Here is a 21,591-nt window from a genome sequence, read left to right as displayed (position 1 = left end):
GAACTGAAAGACACTCATGACTTAAGTCATGTGACATACTGTAAGTGTAATGACACAGGTAGTTGAGCCCATTCCATTAAATTTAATTCATTTTTTTATTTTTGTAACAACTAAGGACATCTACCCAATTTCATGCTTTACTTTGATTTATGGTCACAACTTTTTTCACATAAACCATCTTCAAATGACGAAGTTTATTCTCTGCCGTCCTCTCCTCAGATTTTACCTTAGATTTTCAGTTTGGTTCAAGTTGACGGATTAGGGCAATGCTTTAGTTTCTTGTGTCTCAAAGCAATTGAGAATTTTCTTGACTGTGTTTGGGATTTTGTTGAGTTGAAAAACAACTTTGTTTCATCTTCACATTTTTATGAAAAATGTCTCTGTACATTTCTCTATTCCCTCGTCCTTCATATATATAAAATCTGGCAGTGTATACCAAAAACAGGCCTACACCATGGCGTTCATACTTCCAATCTGCAGCGTTAGTAAGGTGTCATTTGGGTTTTGTGCAATGCTATTTCTCCTTCAAACAATGTGTGCAATAACATGAAGACTTGCATTTTTGTATTTGCTATTTGTCACTGTATTCCTGTCACAAAGTTCCCAGCCACAGGGTTTCTACAAACAAAAGTTATTTCAATTCAGTGTATTAGTTATTGTTTTCACAGAAAAATGCACCCACTTCTGAACAATGAGTGCATGCTCATTGGACAACTCAAATATTATTTTGAGTGCGACAGAAATTCTGAGAAAATCATCTGTTCATGACTCATTTTTTCCCACTTTAAAATCTTCGACCCAACAGTGCTTACAAGAACGATTCAACGTCATGAAATATGTCATCAACATTATTATTGTCCACAGGTTACAGCCCACGTTGCTTAAAAATGAGCAATCTTTGCATGTACCATCCAGTATGTCTAAACCAGCTAATGGATTATTTGCTTTTTTTCTTGGCTTTCTATGCCTTTTTGGAGTTCAGTTTTTTTCATGGGTTCAATGCTTACTCCACGCTGAATAAGTAGTATACTAATTCATTTTTATAAGGTTTTCTGGGCACGTCTCATTGGGAGGAGACACAAGGGAAGACCCAGAACCCACTGGAGTGACTATGTTTTCCTTTCTGGCCATGCAATGTCTTGGGATTGCCCATAACTCACTGGAGTGACTATGTTTTCCTTTCTGGCCATGCAATGTCTTGAGATTGCCCAGAATGAGCTGGAGAGTCATTGGGTTTCCCTTCTGAACTAGTTACCATGGCGATTCCATCATTGATAAGAGAAAGACAGTGGATAGATAGCCTTGCATCTTATAGATATACTTGCAGAGTAATGTTGTGGTAATCACTATCTTTTTCTCCGCTATGCCACCTCAAATCAAAACTATGCTAATCGGACTAGGTCGGCTCCTAATAGTAATAAAACGTGTACGTCATATTTCTTTTTTCATATTGAGATACAGTATATGTGACCTCAGAATAGTAGAAAATTTCACAGATACAGAGGACAGGTAGACAATTCAAATGCAAATTAATCATTTGAATCCTGATTACAGAATCAACTATTTGTTTGTTTTTAGCAGATGTCAGTTAATGAAAAAAATCTGGAACTGTGAATTAGTGGTATTTTAAAACAAACAGGGATTATTTGAACTTGTTCATGTGAAGCTTATAGTTTTGCACAGCACTGTATATGTGGATGTAACTGAACAACTTCATATGCTAGTACAGTTATCTGTAATTATAAGAAATTATTTAACCTCATTCCCAAAAGAGACTTCTGGATTTTTAAGGCTTCAGAGATCTGATTTTTTGAGTTTATTCTCTCACTCTGACAGATTGAGAGAAGTCAGACTGCATGACTGACTTTTCCTGATTATCATTAAATACCTGTAATGACACCATATGTCTGCATATAATTTTGTAAAACGTTACAAAAGCCAACGAGATAAGTTGTTTTCTGCTCCAAGTATCATAAAGAATTCATAATAAGCTTGCAGATGTAGCTTGACAACTGCTTGATGTTAAATGAATCGTAGTTGTATCTCTCCCACAGAGGATGTCACTCAGCCTTAAATGAGTTTTGTTTCATGAGACACAGAATTAAAACTCACCTTTCCACTTATTGTGAGCTATCCAACTTTAACACAAAGCTGTCATGTTTGCAACAGATGCTCAGCAGTCTACAGTTCAAGCAGTCAGTCGGCTCAAGCACAGTTGACACTACATCACGGTACATTAGCTTAAATGGCTGCGCTCTGGCAAAAACATAACATCTCCAGCAGCAAAAACAAAAAAAAAAACCTTTCTGTAAAACCAAACATGACAGCTTCTTCTCAAAACTGCTCAAGGCCTGCAAAATAGTTAGTTAGAATATTTAATACCATCGTCAAAGCTGAGTTCTCTCACTGTCAAAATGCTTTCTGTGAAGTTTTATTATTCCACCATCAATATTATTTATTTGCCTGGAAACAATGTTGCGGATAAGGGTGCAGTTCCATTAATTTAAAAAAATTTGCAAAAAGTTTTTTAATTTAAAATGCTAAACAAGTACAGATTTATTACACACAGAGTGGTATTTAGAGAGTTTAGAGGGTTTTTATAGCTATTAATTATGGGCTGGAGTATAAAAGCACTCAAAAATCATAAAACATGACAAAAAATATTACTATAGTAGTCATATCAATGGGAAGTTGAGAGGAAGAAAACTGGTAGAAAAATGATACAAGTGGGTAACTGCAGCTTTTATTGTGAAGTAAAGGCAATTCAAGAAAAGCATTGGTTCGTTCCACAATTTAAACCAAATATTTACATCTTCTAAATATGCTTGACTGCAACATTGTTGACAGTTAACTTCTTTAAAAATGACTCAATAAAATCATGGAGTACTTTAATTTCCAGAGAATCTCAAAACTATTGTTTTGCTCAGCCACAATATTCAATATCAATTGAAATAAATGCAAGCATATATCCCTGTGTGTAAATATTCCATATTACTGTCTTTACTAAAATTAAATTCTTGAAATATAGTTTATAATATTAAATTATTTGATGTGCATCTTTATACTAAAATTCAAAGCAAAAAATGGTTGTTTATGGACACAGCATGTATGTAAGAAGTTTTAAAACATACATATATACATATATATATATATATATATATATATATATATATATATATATATATATATCATATCCAACTGCCCAGACCTTATTGCCTCAGTTAAAAAAGTGAGTAGAACCATTGTGGATCCTGTCTGTCTTTGATGATGTTCTTTGGAGTGCTTGAATCTCTTTCCTTTGTAGAAATTTTATCAATTGCATGAAGTCAGGGGAAACATCTTTTGAACACAGTGACCTTTGAGACACATGTGCAGACCAGTGCTCCTGTTGGCTGGCAGGATTGTAATTCTGTTGACTCCCGTTCTATAAAAGGCACAAGTCTGATACAGTGACTCAGTACCTTTTATCTTTCAGTCCCTTTTTTTGACTTTTATCATTCTGTTTCTTTTGATCTCTGAAACTCATTTCAACTCATCCTCTATCAAATCTTTAGATGTTCAGTGCTCTTCGGAACAGCCTTTTGCCTCCATTGTTTGTCGGGAAACAGACTCAATTACCGCCAGGAGACTGCTGTGGCAAAGATCGTGAAGAAATCATTTTGTAAAGTGAGGTGTCTCTTTAGTACCAAATTGTTCTTTAACCAAGAGCCTTTAAAATTAAGTCTAAGGAAGCACAAAGATTTTTTTTTTATGACATAATTTATGCAGAGCAGCCAAGACTTTCATCGGGTAACAGGAAGGCTAACATACTAAAGCAGAGTTTGTTTGTTTTTTGACACACTGGATTGCCGCCTCATTTACCTCAAGACTGAGGTTTTATTAAAGCAATTTATGCTAACCCTACAAAATGCCAATATAAAAAACAGTCATGGTAAATATATTTTTCAGTGTCATAACAGTATGGTTTCTTCTGGTTTTTGCAATAACCCATAAAGAAATTTCAGCTGGCTTAACACACCTGGACAAAGTCTGCTGGCATTAGCTTTAAATTGGTCTCCGGAAATATGTTCCATTTTCTACATACTAATCAGAAATTGCATCATGTGACTCAGTATTTGACCCTCGATTCAATCAATTATCTCTTAAATCTTAAAATCACACTGATACACATGCATCAAAATAAATTTTTACTGACTGTGACGGAGGAGCCGTCACGAGCTGAGACCTAATTAAAGAGTCCGCGTTGGCACGCCCGCACACATACACAAACATACACAATCGCTAACTTACTTTTTGTTGCAGCTTAAACTGTCGCGGTTCGTCGTGGGTGCACACGCGGTGTTCCCGCTTGAGTTACCATTCATCCTGATCTGTCATTTTCAGTCTCAAACATTTTCCCGGCTTTATTTTCAACTGGCTTGTGGCGCGCCGGGAGAGAGTTGCGTGATGTGGTGACGTCATCAGAACGTATTGAGCGTTTGCTGTTAAATTCATTATTGTATTTTTTGGATTACATGTTTCTTTATTTTTGTTCTTATTATTATTAATAATTTTTTATAGCCTATTTTAATAATTTATTTGAGTTAGAAGTGCTTGCTTAGTTTTTTTTTTTTTTTTTTTTTTTTTGGACTTTTTTTGGGTGGAGCCTGTGGCTTTAAAAGTCAAGTCTGCAGCTAGACTCTGGAGAAGTCACACTGGAGGTGATACACTCTGAATGAAGGTACTGCTGCGTTGATTTTAACCTGCTTTGGATGTCTTTTGTACATTCTTTGCGCCTGCCATTTTTGTTCACTTCATTAATAGATAATAAATTTCACTGAAGTGATCTCCGGCCTTGGGAAGTCATTTTGTTTTGGTTGCCCAAGTCATAAGAGAACCCCGTCACATTGACCTCTGATATAGAAAATATTAGACACACATCAGCATCCAACAGGAAGGTCCATTCTTCTTCTGTTGTGCCCAACCTTCTCTATGCCACCAATGTCAAAGGCACCCCCTTGCGGTTGTATGTGGAATCGCACCGAATAACTGAAATGACTGAAGAATTTATTACAATGAAAAAATAAGAGAAACATAAAGTTAATCTTGGGGTGCCTAATTTTACATTGAGTGTTTGTATTTATTAATTACTTGCCTTGCAGATATAGTATCCTCCACATTAACCACACCAGTAGTAAAAATGTTTACAAATGCCTTGGAATAAAATGCAATTATAAAAATTTAGTGCTTCAGTTGTTTAAAACTTTACTGTTTTAATTGTAGATTTAGGCAAATTGTCAAATAGCTGTCTTCTCAATACTGAAGATCAGCACCATTCTGTTATACTTCCATGGTAAATTCTCTCACGGTTCCCCATTTTGGAGAGTGACTAAATTAAATGAATGAAATAGGCCAATAATAGCCAATCTGAATTTTAAAACATTCTTTAAGAGAATTATTTTCTAAGATTAGTTTGGGGGGGCAATGAGGACAACATTCATTTTTTACTCTATATTTGTTAGAAACAAATGCTGAAAAATGCACTCCAATCAAATTTGAGATTTTTCTATTTTTATCAGAATAGATAAAAATTATGCAACTACAATAACATTGCTTTATTTGAACACATTTGGTGCCAAGAAATGTTGACTGCCATTGTAAATCTGTAATATTTTTTGATTTACTTTATTTTTACTATGCACAAGCCCAGAATCTGTTTTGCATAAAACACAAAATAGGATTTTATTAAAGGAAAGCAAAGAGCTCTTGCTGCTTTTATAGCACATGCAATTAAAATGCCTTATTAAACGAGAGTTTCGATCAGAACGGTAGACTTTATTTGCCACAGCATCATAAACATATATGAATGAGAACAGTTTTATTGTAAACCCTGTCTATTTATACAGTATGTGAATACAGACAATGAGAGAAATAGAACAGGAGCTAGATCATGCTGGTGTTGTCGACTCACCTCAGAACATAAATTATTTCAGTTTTAATCTGTGTGGGCTGAACTTTGAGCCAGTTCCTGTGAAGCATGAACTTACACACAGTCCACAATAAAAAGCTGGATATCCTGTATCACAGAGCTCTGGTGTCCAAGGAAAAATCTGCAGCAATTGGAAAATCTATAATGGTCAAGCACTAAACTACAAAGGTGAAAAACAGCCTAGGGCCAATTTATACAACATGTGGCGATGACAGAATGGTAGGACGTATACGGCTGTAGTCATGCAGTGAAGCATCTGCTGTCTGCCTGAGTCAGTAATGCTGAGTATGTAGTATCTGTGTGTGAAAGAAACAGAAGGCCAGGGTCAGAGATTAATACGTTTAATGTTGTCCACACCAACACCCCGCAGTGAATTTCTTTTTTTCCTTTTATGTGATCGGGACATAGTGTGCTGTGCATGTACTGTTGAAACCAGATAAACTAAATAAAAAGGCACAAAGGCAATCCAAACTTTTCTTACTTTAGGTTAGCTGGAAATACCTTTTTTTTTTTTCCATTAGCTAAATCCCAGAAAACGTTGATGTCTTTTAGAGATTTTTTTGTAGCTTTCCTTGAATCCAAAAGTTTACATACATTTGGGAATACATATGTATGTATATCAGGAATAACTGTTCTGCAATGCAAAACTCAAACCTCTTTGGCTTCCCTCCATAAACTTCTGATAGCTTAACGTACACGTTTGAGTTAATTGGAGGCTCATTGGTGGATCAATTTTAAGGCTTGTTGTCTAAGAGATTAATAAACTTTGGTCCAATGTGTGTAGATAGACCCAAGAAAAAGTCAAGGACCTTGTGGAGATGCTGGCTGACAGTGCCATTATTCACAGTCAAACTGCCCTCTATCAATCTGAGTTGAAATGTCACTCAGCAAAGAAGAAATATTTGAGGAAAGTTACAAAAAAAGAAAGAAAAAGCATTTTTCTAGCAAAGTTTTCTGAAATAATTTTGGTAATTCTAACTAACCTAAAACAAGAAAAATTTGGACAGATTTAACTTCAGAGAGTGGTGAGACAAAAACGTGCCTTTCAGTGTAAATATCTGTTTTTAACAGTACACTTCCGTGCAAATTATCCTAACAGCACTTCCACACTGCAAATGTCTAATTTGAATGGGAGTATTTTAGTAAACACAAGTTGCATGACTGTTTGATTTTGCAGGGGGTAAATGCTTGCGACAGTCCCTGCTTCCTTGGTTTTGGTCTGCTTTTTTGGGGCATGCTGAAGGCCACTGAAGCATGACAACTTTTAAAAATTCTAGTTTTAGGGAAGACTTGTGCTGAATAATGCTGTAGAAAAAAGGACTTCAAGACTCCCACTGCAATTGTTTGGCTTTGCAGTCTCTTTGGAGGAATTTTACTGCCGACTATAAAGGACCAGTTTGCTTTCAGTTTACTTGTTTCATAGAAAAAAAAAAATCTGCCCTAAAAAGAATCAGAGTATTGTGTGAGGATGAATAAAGCATTTGCCTTATGACAGGCATAAAGGTAAGTAATAAAAAATTGGGGGAAAGAGAAGAGAGTTGAGCAGAGGAGAGATGTTAGGTAAGCAGGTGACAGCAGTTGCCTCCAGCTGTGAACCGAGTGCGCCCAGAAACAGCCTGACAGGGCCTGCTGGGGAAATGAGTCTTCTTTGGGAATAAATCCGACAAGCACTTGCATGCACACGTGCACGCACATACACACACACAGATAAGAAAGCGTCTCCTGCACAAAGAGACACACACAGCCATAGACAGACTGAACAACAGTACAAAAAAGCTCCCAAGGCGCAAGACTCTGAGAGGAAATACATCATTATACAGGAAGGAATGCATCACCTGCAGAGCTCCGAGACGCCAATGAGAGATTGGGAAAAAGGTGAGGCAGCTTATGCATGCAAATGCAACTTAATGATTATCCATTAATACAGTATCATTAGCGTGATAATGAGGATTCAAATCCTTGCTTGGAAAGATATTAATCAATATTGTTATAAAAGTGGTTTGGAGCAGGAAACAGTTATTTAATAGCACTAATAAAGTCAATATGCTACAACAATGAGCACAGCAGCATGAGGTGAGGAGGTGGGGAGGGTTTTGTTTGTGTGCTCAGATACCATGGTGTATATGATGTGCGTTGACAACCTTGTTTCTATGAGGTTTAGGGCAACACGGGCACAACTGTCATCACACACAAGGTCTAAACACAAACACCCCACAAAAGCACCCGCTGTTGCTTTCCTTTCCGTGTCTTCTAGATTCCATGTGTGCTCTGTTGTGCATTTTTTATGATGGGGGAGTTTGGCCGTAGGTGTGTGTGGGGGGGTGATTTGAATGCTTTGTTACCCGATGCTTCTTAAAAGATTAACCACACCAATTCCCCTTCTTCAAAGTTAAAAATACATGAACACCTCCATCTATAAATTATGCTAATACAAATGTGGGAAACATTGTAGCATCTGACAATAGTGAGTGTGCTTAGGTTCATTGATAGTTCGTCTGTCCACTGAGCATTGTCTTGGGTCTTTTTAAATATCTGTACATCTATTTTCAAATTATTATGTTTTCATAAACACGGCAATGATGGTTTAAAGAGATAAAAGCTAAACAATTGCCACTGCCTGCTAATAAGTCCCTTTAGGCACCACACTCTCCTGTGATGTTTCTGTACACCTTCTCTGACACAGATTATGTTACACATTTGTATTCGTTATGAAAACAGCTGCATTTTTTATGAATCTCAGCAGTTTAACTTGCATAAAAATAACTACAGACTAATAGGGGTTTTATAAAAACCAATTTCCTCTGTTACCCCTTTAAATGAATACAGAGACAAATCTGCTGATAACCCATGATGTGAAAAAAACTCTTAAATGTGAAATGTATCTTTAGTGCAGTACCATGACCTCAATAATTTTACATAAGTTGCTTTAAAAATAACTAACTTATCATTTATTTTTTATTTCTGGTAACACAATTGTCTTGCAGCAAGATAGTCCTGGGTTCTTTCTGCATAGAGTTTGCACATTCTCCCTGTGGTTACTCTCCAGCATACCTGTTAAGTCTCCCATTTTGGCTAGGAAACCACCGCATCTTTACAAACCACAGTGATCTATTAGTGAAATATTCTATGATATGTTTAACTCAATAATTAATAAAAAAAAGATTGATCCTTTTTTTAACAATGGGGTTCTATTAATTTTGTTAAATTCAAAAATTTAAAGCACAGGTCTGCAGTGTACATGCACTGTATGGTAGAAATTATTCTGCGTCACACCAAATAAATGCCACATATAGGTGAGCTTTTTTCTGACAAAAAGTGATTAAGGTCAATTTCCTGCCCAATAAAATGCAATTTCTGTCTGAAATTACTTTGTTTCACTCAAAGGAATTATAATATGTAGTTAAGATTTATAATATGCAAAATTTTAAAAAATGTGCATCAATTTTCTTTTGTTTTCACATAGGCTCTAATATAGGAGTACATGCATAGGAATAAAGCATTTTAGTGTCAACAAAGGTAGACTGTAATATTTCAGCTGTTTTCTCTATTGTATACCTTCTTCCCAACATATGTTGATAATTATTTTAATAAACACAAAAGAGAGCATCGTCTAAAATTGGAATGACAGCTGCAACAGTTGCAGTAACTAATATTTTTCATCCACATAAAAAAATAAAATAAAATACAACAGAAAGCATCACATAAAATCATGACATAACATCACTTTCAATTACACAGTCTTAAACGTGTTGGCACCATGGATCTGTCCATGTTACCATGGATCATGTCTCATTTCATGCCAACACATAATGACTATTATTGCTCAATATTAGAACAACCTGTGAGTACAAAAAAGAACCTGTTAAAACTAGATTAGAAAAAGAGCATAACCCATTAAAACAATTATCTTCCAACCTGCCCAACTAATAGCTTTTTGAATTGCTGGATGATGAATCTGAACTAAAAGTTAATTGCAAGTTAAATTAACATCACAAATTAAAAAGCCATACTAATATCACTGTGCATGGAAATGGCCCATCATTACTTTTGCGATTAATTAAAGCTTTGTATCACATTCATGAAGATTATCTGGCTCATCTTTTACACATTGTTACCTATAAGTGTATACGATAGGAAGACATTCATCATGTCCATTCATTAAGACCGTACTGGTATCATTAGCCAATCCTGTATTGAAAATACAATAATAAAACTAAATAAATTATGGAATGATTGACGTATGCTAAATCGCTCCTATTATCTCCAGAATGGGTAAAATGTGAGGCAGCCAGGAAGCTGGTAGTCGTTTTACTCAAACTAGATTAAATAAAAGGCAAGATACTCTAAAGTATGACCTAATCTTCGGTTACTCTGACTTGTAATAATTTGTCTGCTTTTGTAAGAATCTTTCTTTCAAATTTTGGATTGCATTTGACATTTTTCTAAAATCTTCGTTTTTGGATGACCAGTCTACTAGCAATACAAATACAATGCATTTCTATTTTATCTACTCGAATGGTTCTAAATGCAGTTTTGAGAGTTGTGTGAAAGAACGGAAACCAGGATTTTAGAAAAAAATATTTACAATCAAATTGCACATGCAACACTGAGGGTGCTGTAATGTTTCTATGTTTGAGAGTTTGTCCAAGGTAGAGTCAAATTCTAGCACAGATAGTTTACTCTACTTTACGTCTCTTTAGTGTGTATTCAGTGTATTGTAACCAGATATGAGCAGTTGCACAAGATGTTCGCCAGTAGCTGCTGCTGCTAGTCTGAGGAGGAGGTTCTTGGGTCAGGTGTGGGTTAGAGGCGCACTGAGAGGCGGAAGGTCGGCTTAAGACTGCAGTTCCAAATGAGGAGCTTTGTGGAAGCGTTTTGTGACAGCAAGCATTTAGGCACCCTCAAATAGCTGAAATGGAAGCTTCAAAGATTCATAAATATGCATTAAAGAATCAAAGCAACACTCCAGGTATGTTTTTGAGGACCGCGGATATGATCAGTAGACATTGCCTGGAGCAGGTCACTGTTGGGATTATATTCAGACACCATTAATAGATATCTCACACTATTAAATCTCACTGAATTAATGCAATAGGAACCATAAGACACATGAAATAATCCCTTTCCCCTCCAACTTTGCGTTTTATGTATGCTATAGCCATATTGAATAATAAACATAAGGTGAATCCTTGACTTTGGAGTTTGAAAACCAAAATTGATCCAAGAATCCATTTGATGTTATGGTTCAGAACTTGGGCTTTGCAACTTGCAAATACAGATCAATACTTCAAAAAACTAAGTCACTATTTGCATTGTCAAAGCTATTGCCAATGGTAGTGTTTTCCCATCTTCCCTGATTTGCATTCATGTGTTATATCAGTCGTATTCCTCCCACAGAGCAGGAATTGAGGGCATCTGTATCCACCACAAGGACAGGCTGACAGGGACAGATCTAGCTGTCACAAGGGAGTGGACCTTTGACCGGCTTAGCTGTTCACATGGCCAGCAATCCAACTCCCTCCTGTGAGTATTTTTCCAAATTTATATGCAGCCTTTTCATATGTAAAGAAATACTTTTCCCTATAAGAGTGAAAACAGTTATTGGAGCACACCACAAACACCTTACACACAAAACAGGGCACCAGCTGGTGAGGAGACTCCCTGTCTTTGTTAATTTCTCATCTGCCTCTCGTAGTGCATCAGAGAAAGAGGCTCTCTGTGCATGTGAGTGTGTGTTGTGAGAGTTTGTGGCCACACCCTCAGGGTAACACATGCTATCTTGGTGTGCCCAGATTATATTTATTCCTTAATAAGTTTTAGTGTGTGTGCGTGCACACAAAGTTTATTTGCTCAGCATGCAGACGTCACATCTACTTTTAATCATCCCTGAAATAATGAAGAGGCAATGGTAGACATTTTGTGTGTGTGTCAAAGACATGCAAGATGTTGAGTTTCTGAAGGAATTTCATTTCTGTAAAACAACACCTTATAATGGTCAGGAACCCATGGCTTTATTTCATTTGATTGGCCTTTTAGGAAACCCTGATATTAGATTCCTTCATGTACGCTATAAAAATTACCATTGAATTTTATTTTATATTCATAGAAATCACCATAACACAATCTATTTATCAAGATAAAAAAAACTAAAGAAAGAAAAATGCAACTTTTCATTACATTGAAATAAAATTACATCTGGATCATCCATGAAACAAGCTTTTAGCATTTCTGGATTGAGGGGATTGAGGTTATTCAATTGTTACACTTATGACAGCATTCTGAAAACATTTTTTTATAAAACTCAGAGGAAAAAAATCAAAATTTGCTATGGAGCTTCTGAACCCTCTAACAGCTGAGTGTTTCCCTCCTTGGTCTAATTTGCGGGGCAAAATGAACCCCTCTTTCTATTTAACAAGCCTGACAAAATGACAAAAAGTGGGATAAAAAGAGCGATTACAAATTCATCATAAGATGAGATCACCAGCAGGAGGTTAGAGACAAGTAAAAAGGATTGGAAAGATGAAATATAAAATATCATACAGATTTGTCAAATCTACAGAACTTTTTCTATATTGCGTATCTAAATCACATTTGAGTGACAAAGGAATACATAAGTAAATTTTATTGATATAGCACCTTTGACAAATCAGAAAACCCCAAAGTACTTAGTAGAAACGCATTAACCCAGAAGAGAATATAAATGCATACATATATTATGTGGCATAAAACTGCCTTATGTCTTAAGTCATTATGAATACACTGTTAAACAGAGCCATTCAACTGAAAATAAGTTTCAAGTAAATGTCACTCCACTATCTAACAAATTTGATCCATCCATCCATTGTCTATACTTCCTTTGCCTTGCAGAGACGAAGACCGGTCACTGGGCGAAAAGCAGGGTACGCCCTGAACAGGTTGCCAGTAATACAGACACACAAAGGAAATACAGTCACGCACACCCAAGGTCAGTTTGGAGATGACAATTAACCTAACAATCATCTTTGATCCACTAGTATAATTTGACACAACTCGCATCATATTTGCCCCATTTATGTTTGACTTCTATAAAAAAAAGAGTAATGTAAATGTTACAGCAAAGACCGACAAATAAGTGCAACATCTGCATTGTTGCACTATGCAGATGCACAGACTTCACTGTAGAAAATACTTAAAACAATTCATCATGACAATCAAATTGTCCTCAGCATAACATACAGATTCATTTTAGTAATTTTTTGTCCACCTAAAGGCATTTGTGGAAGCATTAAAATAAGTTGATAGTAGGTAAGGTCACCTTTGAATATTGAGAAAAGCCAGTAGATATGTCATTATACCAAAAATGACTAATAATTTAAAATTAGGGTAATGGCAAAGAAGCCTTTCAACCTCATATTTTGGGAATATTAATAGAAACATGAAAATGCTGGTCAGCAAATATAAGAGAAGATTTTATGATGTGCTCCTCAGATCTCTTCTTTTACATAAGTTTTGTCATAAGATTGGTCAGCTAGTCTTAGCATTGTCAAGAAAACAGCAGGGGATGGTCTTTCATGCTTGGGACTAATCCTTCCATTATTTTCCTGTACCCAGAACTTATCAGGATCAAAGCTGTCTTATTTAACATCAAACACAAATCCTGCTTTTCTTCACAAAAGGTAAATGGAAAGATAATCTGTGCTGGTGCATAACAGCTCAAAACATCACACCTGTAGCTCAGAGAACTGTTTCTTTCTTTGTTGGGAAACAACTTGCTGTCACACAATCATCAGAACCTAAGACATGACCGCCGTCTGGAAACAGTCAGTATTTTTGGATACTGACCGGGGAAAAGTTCCACGTTCAGATGAGACCACCAACACACCGTAGCTTCCTTGGAAAATGATGAAATTATGCAAAAAATGTTCAACACATTTTTCACACATTCGAGGTCATTGAATTCTCTCTTTATGAATTACATCCATTTCCTTCGCTGTCATCCTTTTTCACATCTGCAAAAGGTAATTGGTCTTTCGACCGATGAGCAATTTAATGGTCATGCAGATGTGGCCTGCTTCATTGTTGCTTTATGACAAATTAATGAGATAAAATATCTTCAGATAATTGGTGGCTGTTCATAAAAAAATCTTAATTTGCTGTCTAAAGAGTCAATATGATTAAAAGAGGCAATATTTCTGCCCAAACAACTCAAAACCAATTACAGACAGTGTAAGAGTTGAAATTTGTTGAAGAAGCTGTTTCTTTAGAGCCTCAGGGACAAATAGGTGAGCTTTGTAGCACCAAAAAAAATCACAGATATAATACAAAGCAGAATATCAATTTGAAAAATGCAACAAGTAAAATCACAGGGAAAAAAATACAAATAAATATAGAAAAGTCTTGATAATTAGACCTAGTGAAATGTGGGGGCGGTACATAGTTTTACTTACTGTCTGATTTTGCAATAATTTTACATTTATATGTATCAGAGTAGAGGAGGCAGAGGTTACAAAGGGGTAATTTCTAATTAAGTGTATAGATGTGAGATTAGATGAATGCAAGTAAGGAGGGACGGATGGAGCAACAGAACAGAACGAAGTAATAATAGTGACAAGAGAAATGCGAGATGACAGAGGTGAAAGAGTACTAATATCAAAGCCAAATGTTAACTGACTCTGCCCCCACCATGACTTGCTTGACTTCCCCAGTCTCCTCTCCCTTGCTCTCCCCGCTGTTCCCTCTGTCTCTCTGAAGCATTTTTATGATCAAGAGGCTGACTCTGCAACAGACACATCTCCACTCCCAGAGAAACCAGCCATAAGCCACAGGATTAACTGTGTGTTAGAGAGCCTGGGCTGTGCTAATGCTCAGTGTCAGGGTGCCCGCCAGAGTCAGAATGTACACAGCGTGCTAATCGTCCAAATATACATCTGTTAGGGAGGAAGACAAAAAAAAAAAAAGTTGCCTTGAAAAGCATCACAAACAAGCAGTCTCAATTGTATGTCGGTTTTCTATGGATATTTGAGAGCGGTGTGAGATGACTCAAAATGCTGAACTGGTCACTAACTTGGATAACTTATTAATGCTGGCTTGTAAGTAAATATAATCAATCAAGGATTTATAATCAGGACAATAGCTGTCCACAACTGCAATCAAGCTCTAATATTCAGTACCTGGATGCAAAATTTGACTAGCATTGAATTACCCAAAGCTACAAAGAGAAAAACTGATAAATTTCAATTTAGACATGTTGTAAGAACATAGCACTGCATTTCTATGGATTGTCAATGTAAATTAAATTAGCTATTTTTATCTCTCTGGTTCAATTCAGTTTAGATGTGGGAGTCTATCCTCAAGGAGAAGTGGTGACTGTCAGTTACTCTCCTGATGACAACATGTAGATTACCTGGATGTCCGTTGTTTTTGTAAATGTCGCACAAACAGAGTGGAGGATCTGCTACTCATGCAAGCCCCTCTAGTTGGGCAACACAGACAAAAAAAACAACAACAAAAAATAACTGAAGACCTGTTGGTTCAATTAATAATTACACACAAATGATCAGGTGTATCTTCTGATAAAATGGCGGTTAAGATTCATATAACGTGTGTGAAACTGATGAGATTGCATCTTACAAATGGTGTTGAAACACAAATCTACTGCAAAGCTACAGGTTGGGAGGTAGAACGCAGCTCTCAACTCAAATCTGACAGCTTAAACACGAGTCAGAATACATTTGAATTGAGAAGACTGTAGGAAATAAGTAATGCATGTTGGTTTTTACCCCTCTACTGTCACTGTGCACATGTGACTTGGTATGGTTGGTGAGTAAATTAAGTCTCTGGAGCTACAGGACAAATCTGACTGAAGAAAGGAGCATAGTGGGGGTGGAAAAGGTAGATGCTGTGAGAATTGCTGAAAACAAAAAGAAAATGGAAAGTAGGACAAGTGACAAAGAATGGGACTGAAATACAGCAGTCTTTCAGAGCTTGAGATAAAGAATTGTTTTAGGCATGAAGTTAAACCAGATTTATAATTAAAGGTAGCATTTGCTTAACAAGACAAAAAGGGTCAATAGCAAAAGGTTGATGAAACATTTCATCATCTCTCCCCAAGAATCACGTTGGATTCACTTTACAGCACAAAGACAGACGAACAAAGACTTCCTAATTAAAACTCTGAATCATGACAAAGGTGCACCGACTTTGAAAATGGTACCAAGTGTTTCTGTCAAATGAGTTAAGCAAGTTATGAAATTAAGGACTTTTTGTCCACAGGCTACAGCAGCATGTAAATCCATTACACCTTGCTCATTGCTTCACAGTCCAGATTGCTTTTTTAGAATAGAAATGAAGGTTCATACTGTGATTGGTTACCTGCCAATGGGCGGGTAAAGCAGACTAATATGCCAGCCTGAGCCAAAACGGAACAGTGCTTTTGGCCCATTTCTGGTTTTAATCTTCCTGCTGTGTTTTAAAGCTTTCAGTTCTAAAATGTCACCAGGCCCTGAACACTTAACATGTTTAATTACTTGTTTTTGTTAGGTTTCCACACACTTTTCAACAAGGGTTCATTTAATTGCTTACTTCAACAGGCTATTTTGAAAACTTTCCTAAAGAATATATAGTATTGTATATTGTGGACTACACAGACAATGTGATCAATGTTAGGATCATGCCATAACATATTTAAAATGAGACATTTTATACCAACACGTATCAAGATCTGTCGAATAAATTGACAAAACTAGAACGTCTTGAAACGCCAAGAAAAAAGGCTTCTTACAGCCATATAGTAGTATGCCATTATGTGATGGAATACAGGCATATGTCTCCCGTGGCCATTCCCTGTCTTGCTTTCTTTAATCATTCTAGAAATCTATAGTATTTTTTTGCACTGTCAGCCTACACACAATCTCCCTGCACTGGAGGATCATACAGACTTTACAGTGACAAATGGTTCTCAATAGCCTTCCACACTTCCCTTTCTTCCATTTTCACTCAGTTTGCCGAAATCCTAACAATTCATAAAACCTTCCTCTCGTAGCAAAACCTTAACTTAGAAATCGAGCCTCTACACTACCTTTTGTTTCGTTTCTTCACTACATCTTCCTCTGCAGATTCAACAGTGACAGCTTGGTTGCTGCTCATCCACAAAAGTCAACTGACACACTGATGTGTGCAGGTACATACTTTGCTCAGATCTGATGTGTGTGTTTGCTCATCTTGTTCTTACTTCCAACTCATCACATATGGACATTTGGTCAGGAAATCTTTGTGGCTATTCCTAAGTGCGTAGAGTGTTCCTTTAAGAATTATTATTTAATATGCAAAGCAGTCTGATCCCCCATGAACTAAAGTGTGTGGTGATTGGTATCTGAAAAAACTGCAGGCATCCGGTCAAAGATGAGGCGTCCTTTTATTATTGCTCAGCTTACAATTCTTGATGCAACAAAATTAAAATCAGTAAACATCGCACTTAGAACTCCCTATTTTGATAATATATTTGCTAAACTCTTGAACTATGGCAAAAATTACTACAACAAAAAAACACCGTTTGGCTCAGAGTTCCAACACATTAAGGCTCTGATAGGTTGCTGTCGACCATGATTGACAGGCAGACGAGCCAATCACAATCCAGCAAAGTCTACCATGCACAGTCCAACATTTGGGGTATTTTCCACACCCCAAGTCCTGACTGTTCTCTGTGGGTCAACTCACCCCCATGAAACAGGTCTCTGTGGTTACCACAAATGTGAGGAGTCTCTAATTCCTGTTGAATTAAGTCAAACTATGTATTTTCAAACACAAACTAAGCAAATGACACATTTTCTTTAGCTTTTTCACTAACTTTAATAAGACCTTGGTCACCAACTCAGGTGATCTGGAGCCAATTATCCATGTATTGCATGTTTCTGATCAACCCTTTCTGCACGCCACTTTTCTTTTTGCTCAAAATGGGGATGTCAATGTTCTCTGGTCAGGCATATTCTTGTTTGTGTTGATGTCCGACACATGGTGATCACCAATCTAAATGGAAATAGGGAAGTTAAATTCCGACAGGTCATAATTTCTTGATGAATCATGACTGAAGCCTCGAGGCCAATGAGCATACATTTCTGGGATGCTTTTCGACCTGAGCATGTGCCAGGTCACATCATCAGACATCTAGTCAAATTCCTTATCAATGTCCAGAAAGGCTTTGTAGGACACATTGTTTTTTCCCCAGTTCTTCTCAGTCAAACCAATCAAAAAATAATGTAAATCAAAATTTTTACTTAAAGTGAACACTCTCTTTCCTGCCGTGACAACTTAAATTTAGAACTATGAACTGGCCTGAATTAATCTCCAAACATCTTTCATCTAACTGAGAGATTCAATGGATCAAGGCTGGACAATACAAGGAAAACATTCAGTTGAGATATTTTTACTCATTACCTAAATGATGACATATTTTCGAAATAGATGGTTTACTGAAAAATGTCAAAGCATGCTCCGCCTCCATTTAGAACAGAAAAGGCAATACTTTTCCCGCAGCTACTAAATTAACAATTCACTAAACTTTGGATTTTAAAACATGGACTTAAAAACAGAATGGATATATATACTTAGTGGTAGATTTTATGCATTTATTGAGATGTTTTGCTGTTCTACTCTTTGCAATATAACTGTAACTCTGACATAAAAGCTGTTATCAAGTAAACAGTTTGCAACTGGCAGTTTGAATGTTATAGTGTTAATAGCTTTACATAAGTAATTTTCAAACAGCATTTTTATTAACACTGATGGGTGGCACACCTTGGATTTGCAGACGTTGGCTGTTGTTTTTATGACCAGGAATACTTGACCAGAGCCAAATTGCTTTTTTTTCTGCCAGCTGATTGGAAGTGCACAGCAGATGACACTCTTTTTAGTTTTTTTGTACCATGATTTTGGCTTTTATACAGTAAGAAACATTTACTGACATTTGAAGTGAAGATCATCAGATTTAAACTCAAGGAGTTTGACATTTTTACGAGTTTACAAAGGTTGCAGACTCTTAAAATTCCTTTATTTTTGTAAACATATTTCCCATTTTTTCTTATTGCAACATAGTCTTTAGGATTTCTTTGAAATTTCTTTTTTAACTTTCTCCACAACAACAAAAAAACAACTTTTTTGTTGGTTTTTTTAACATCAGTTGATCAGCAGGGTACATAAACAAGTGGGGAGGGGGAGCAACCACATTGCTCTATGCCCCACTCAGTGTGAGAAAACGTTTTCATAATCACATTAAAATGACTTCGAGCCAGCTCGACAGCCCTACAGGATTCCTGAAGCGACCAATGAAAAATGGCTACTCAAATGATTTTTTTTTTTTTTTTTTTTGGAAGAAGTGGAAGATAAACTACACCTGTGAGCAAGAAGGTAAGAACAAAACAGAGGGAGCATAACTGAATATTTAAATATTCAAGTTCATACATAATGTTCAATAGAAGGACATAAAGTGAGGGAAGTGAAAATCAGAGATCAAAGATTAATATACCGACGGCATAAAGTTTTTTGTAACTAAAAGAAGATTTGTTGATTGACATTTAGGAATAAAATGCTGTGTAAGGCTTAGGCCTCATCACTATATACAACTCACGTTCACACACCCACACACACGCAGGCAAAAACTCCCGCACACACTTTGGTATAAGCAACTCACGTTCGTTGCCACAGCCCAAGAGCTACCGCAAGAATATTTATTGGCTACCGGCTCAATGGCTGTATTGAAGAGAAGGATTGAGGGAGGAAGAAGAGAGAGAAAGAGAAAAAAGGGGGAGGGAAGGGGGAGAAAATGAGAAAACGAGAAAAGGAGAAAGAGAGGGAGGAGGGGAAAAGGCTGTTGCCGCTTTTTCTCATCCTCCCTGTGAGCCACTTTCTGATTCCCCGCATCACACCACACACATTCACGCGACACCTCGCAGACATCCCCGCGCGCACGCAGACACACACACACACACACACACACACACACACACACACACACACACGCGCACGCACACAGAAGAAGAAAAAGAAGCATCTTAATCTCCCAAGAAAAAAAAAAGTATGAATGTGCAAGTGAAAGAGGACGTTCATGTCACCGCGTGAGCTGAGCACGCGCACATACGTGTGAGCGCGTGTGTTTGTGGGGGTGTCGCATCCTCTTCCTCCCTTACCTTGCGCGCGAGAAGAGAGCGAGCACAGCACAAGAGTCCAGAGAAAATAGCGCATCGCCTTCATCCCTCCGTCCGTCATCCTCCCGTTCAGCCCTCTCTTCTTCGTCGTCACCCTCTTCTTCATCGTCATCCTCCTCCTCGACGAGGGGAGAGCAAGACGGCGCACCGTGACGCTATTAGCGAGATTATTTGCATCAATACATCTTCCGCGAGCCGAGCGCGAGCCCTCTAAGCTCTCACCGGGCCGCATGCTGCTTCACATCCAGAAAACTGAGGGGGGACAGAGAGAGCGGGCGGGGAGTGAAAGGGAGAGCGAGAGAGAGAAGCGCTTTTCTTTGCCTCCTCCTTCTAACATAGACTAGATAAATCCCTCACATCCGAAAAATGAATTCGGTGAACATCCACAGAGAGAGAGAGAGAGAGACAGAGAGAGACAGAGAGGGGGGGAGCAGAGACGCAGAGCGGGCAGGAGGGACGGGCGCACAGGTTGTCTCTCCAAACTGCGCTCTCGATGGCTATCGTCAGTATGTATTTGCTCCCTTCAGTTCCATTTCAACATACAAAAAAAAAAAAAAAAAAGTAATGGGGAGCTTCAACTCCACACTTTCCACAGCCAGTGTCCGATCTTCATTCTGAAAATGATCATCTGTGTGGCTTTGCAGTGTCCTTTCCTCTATGAAAAAGAAGTCAAACAAACAAACAAACAGAAATTCCCCTGGCTGCTTCTCTGATTCGTTTGCCACTACAATGTGTCACAAATCAATAGAGATCCTTGTTCTTTATTTCTTTCCTGATCGGTTAATCCTCTTCTACCTCCTCCGTCTCTTGTCTCATGCGTCTGTGATCCCTTCTGCTTTTCCTTCTTTACTCCCTCTTCTCTCCTCTCAAACTGTAGCGGAAAAAAGTCTGTCTTTTCTCCCCTGAAAGAAGAGAAATTCGTTATTCTCACGAGTCCCTTATTCCACTGACTTCTTGTCAAATAAGCGTCATCGCACGTCTCTCCCTTTGGTATATCCTTACCAGGCAAGGCAAAATTCATTGGCTTGCTCTTTGCGTCGAAACACTCCCTGTGTAGTTCTCTCTGCAGAAAAAAATCTGTCAAATTATTTATTGTATTTTTTTCCAAAAATCCAAGTTCTTGTCAGAAATCAGAGGAGAGACGCATCCTTCCCTCTGCTCGGATCGCTCTTCTCTCCCGGTGAAGCAGCTTGGTGCGTCTCTTCCCTCTGCCCGGCGCTGTACAGAGATGCTGCCTTCAAGAGCTCCCTCATACTGTAAGCTCCCCGCTCCCACACAAATTCACGTGGTCTATTGGTCGGAAGTATCAGTTTGAACATGAACTTTTGCTGATTACGTTTATTTACGTGGATGATTTTTATTCGTAATAACATCCTAACGTCAAGGTAGGAGAACTGTTAAGATTTGCAGCTGGAAATACGTTTTGATGAAACGCAGTGCATATCG

General features: G+C 37.5%; 1 protein-coding gene across 1 annotated transcript in view; it reads right to left on the bottom strand.

The window, feature by feature from the left end:
• Positions 1-21,348, bottom strand: part of csmd3b (CUB and Sushi multiple domains 3b) — a 356,525-nt gene extending 335,177 nt beyond the window's left edge. The window contains exon 1 of the mRNA XM_055053697.1: positions 20,128-21,348. Coding sequence (XP_054909672.1) covers positions 20,128-20,377 — 250 coding nt within the window. The 5' untranslated portion in view covers positions 20,378-21,348. The remainder of the gene's footprint in view (positions 1-20,127) is intronic.
• Positions 21,349-21,591: the final 243 nt, after the last annotated feature.

This window comes from Poeciliopsis prolifica, unplaced genomic scaffold (genome assembly GCF_027474105.1).
Source record: "Poeciliopsis prolifica strain line A6 unplaced genomic scaffold, Auburn_PproV2 SCAFFOLD038, whole genome shotgun sequence".
Taxonomy (NCBI): Eukaryota; Metazoa; Chordata; class Actinopteri; order Cyprinodontiformes; family Poeciliidae; genus Poeciliopsis; species Poeciliopsis prolifica.
Note: the sequence above shows the minus strand (reverse complement) of the source record. Positions and strands in the feature narration are given on the sequence as shown.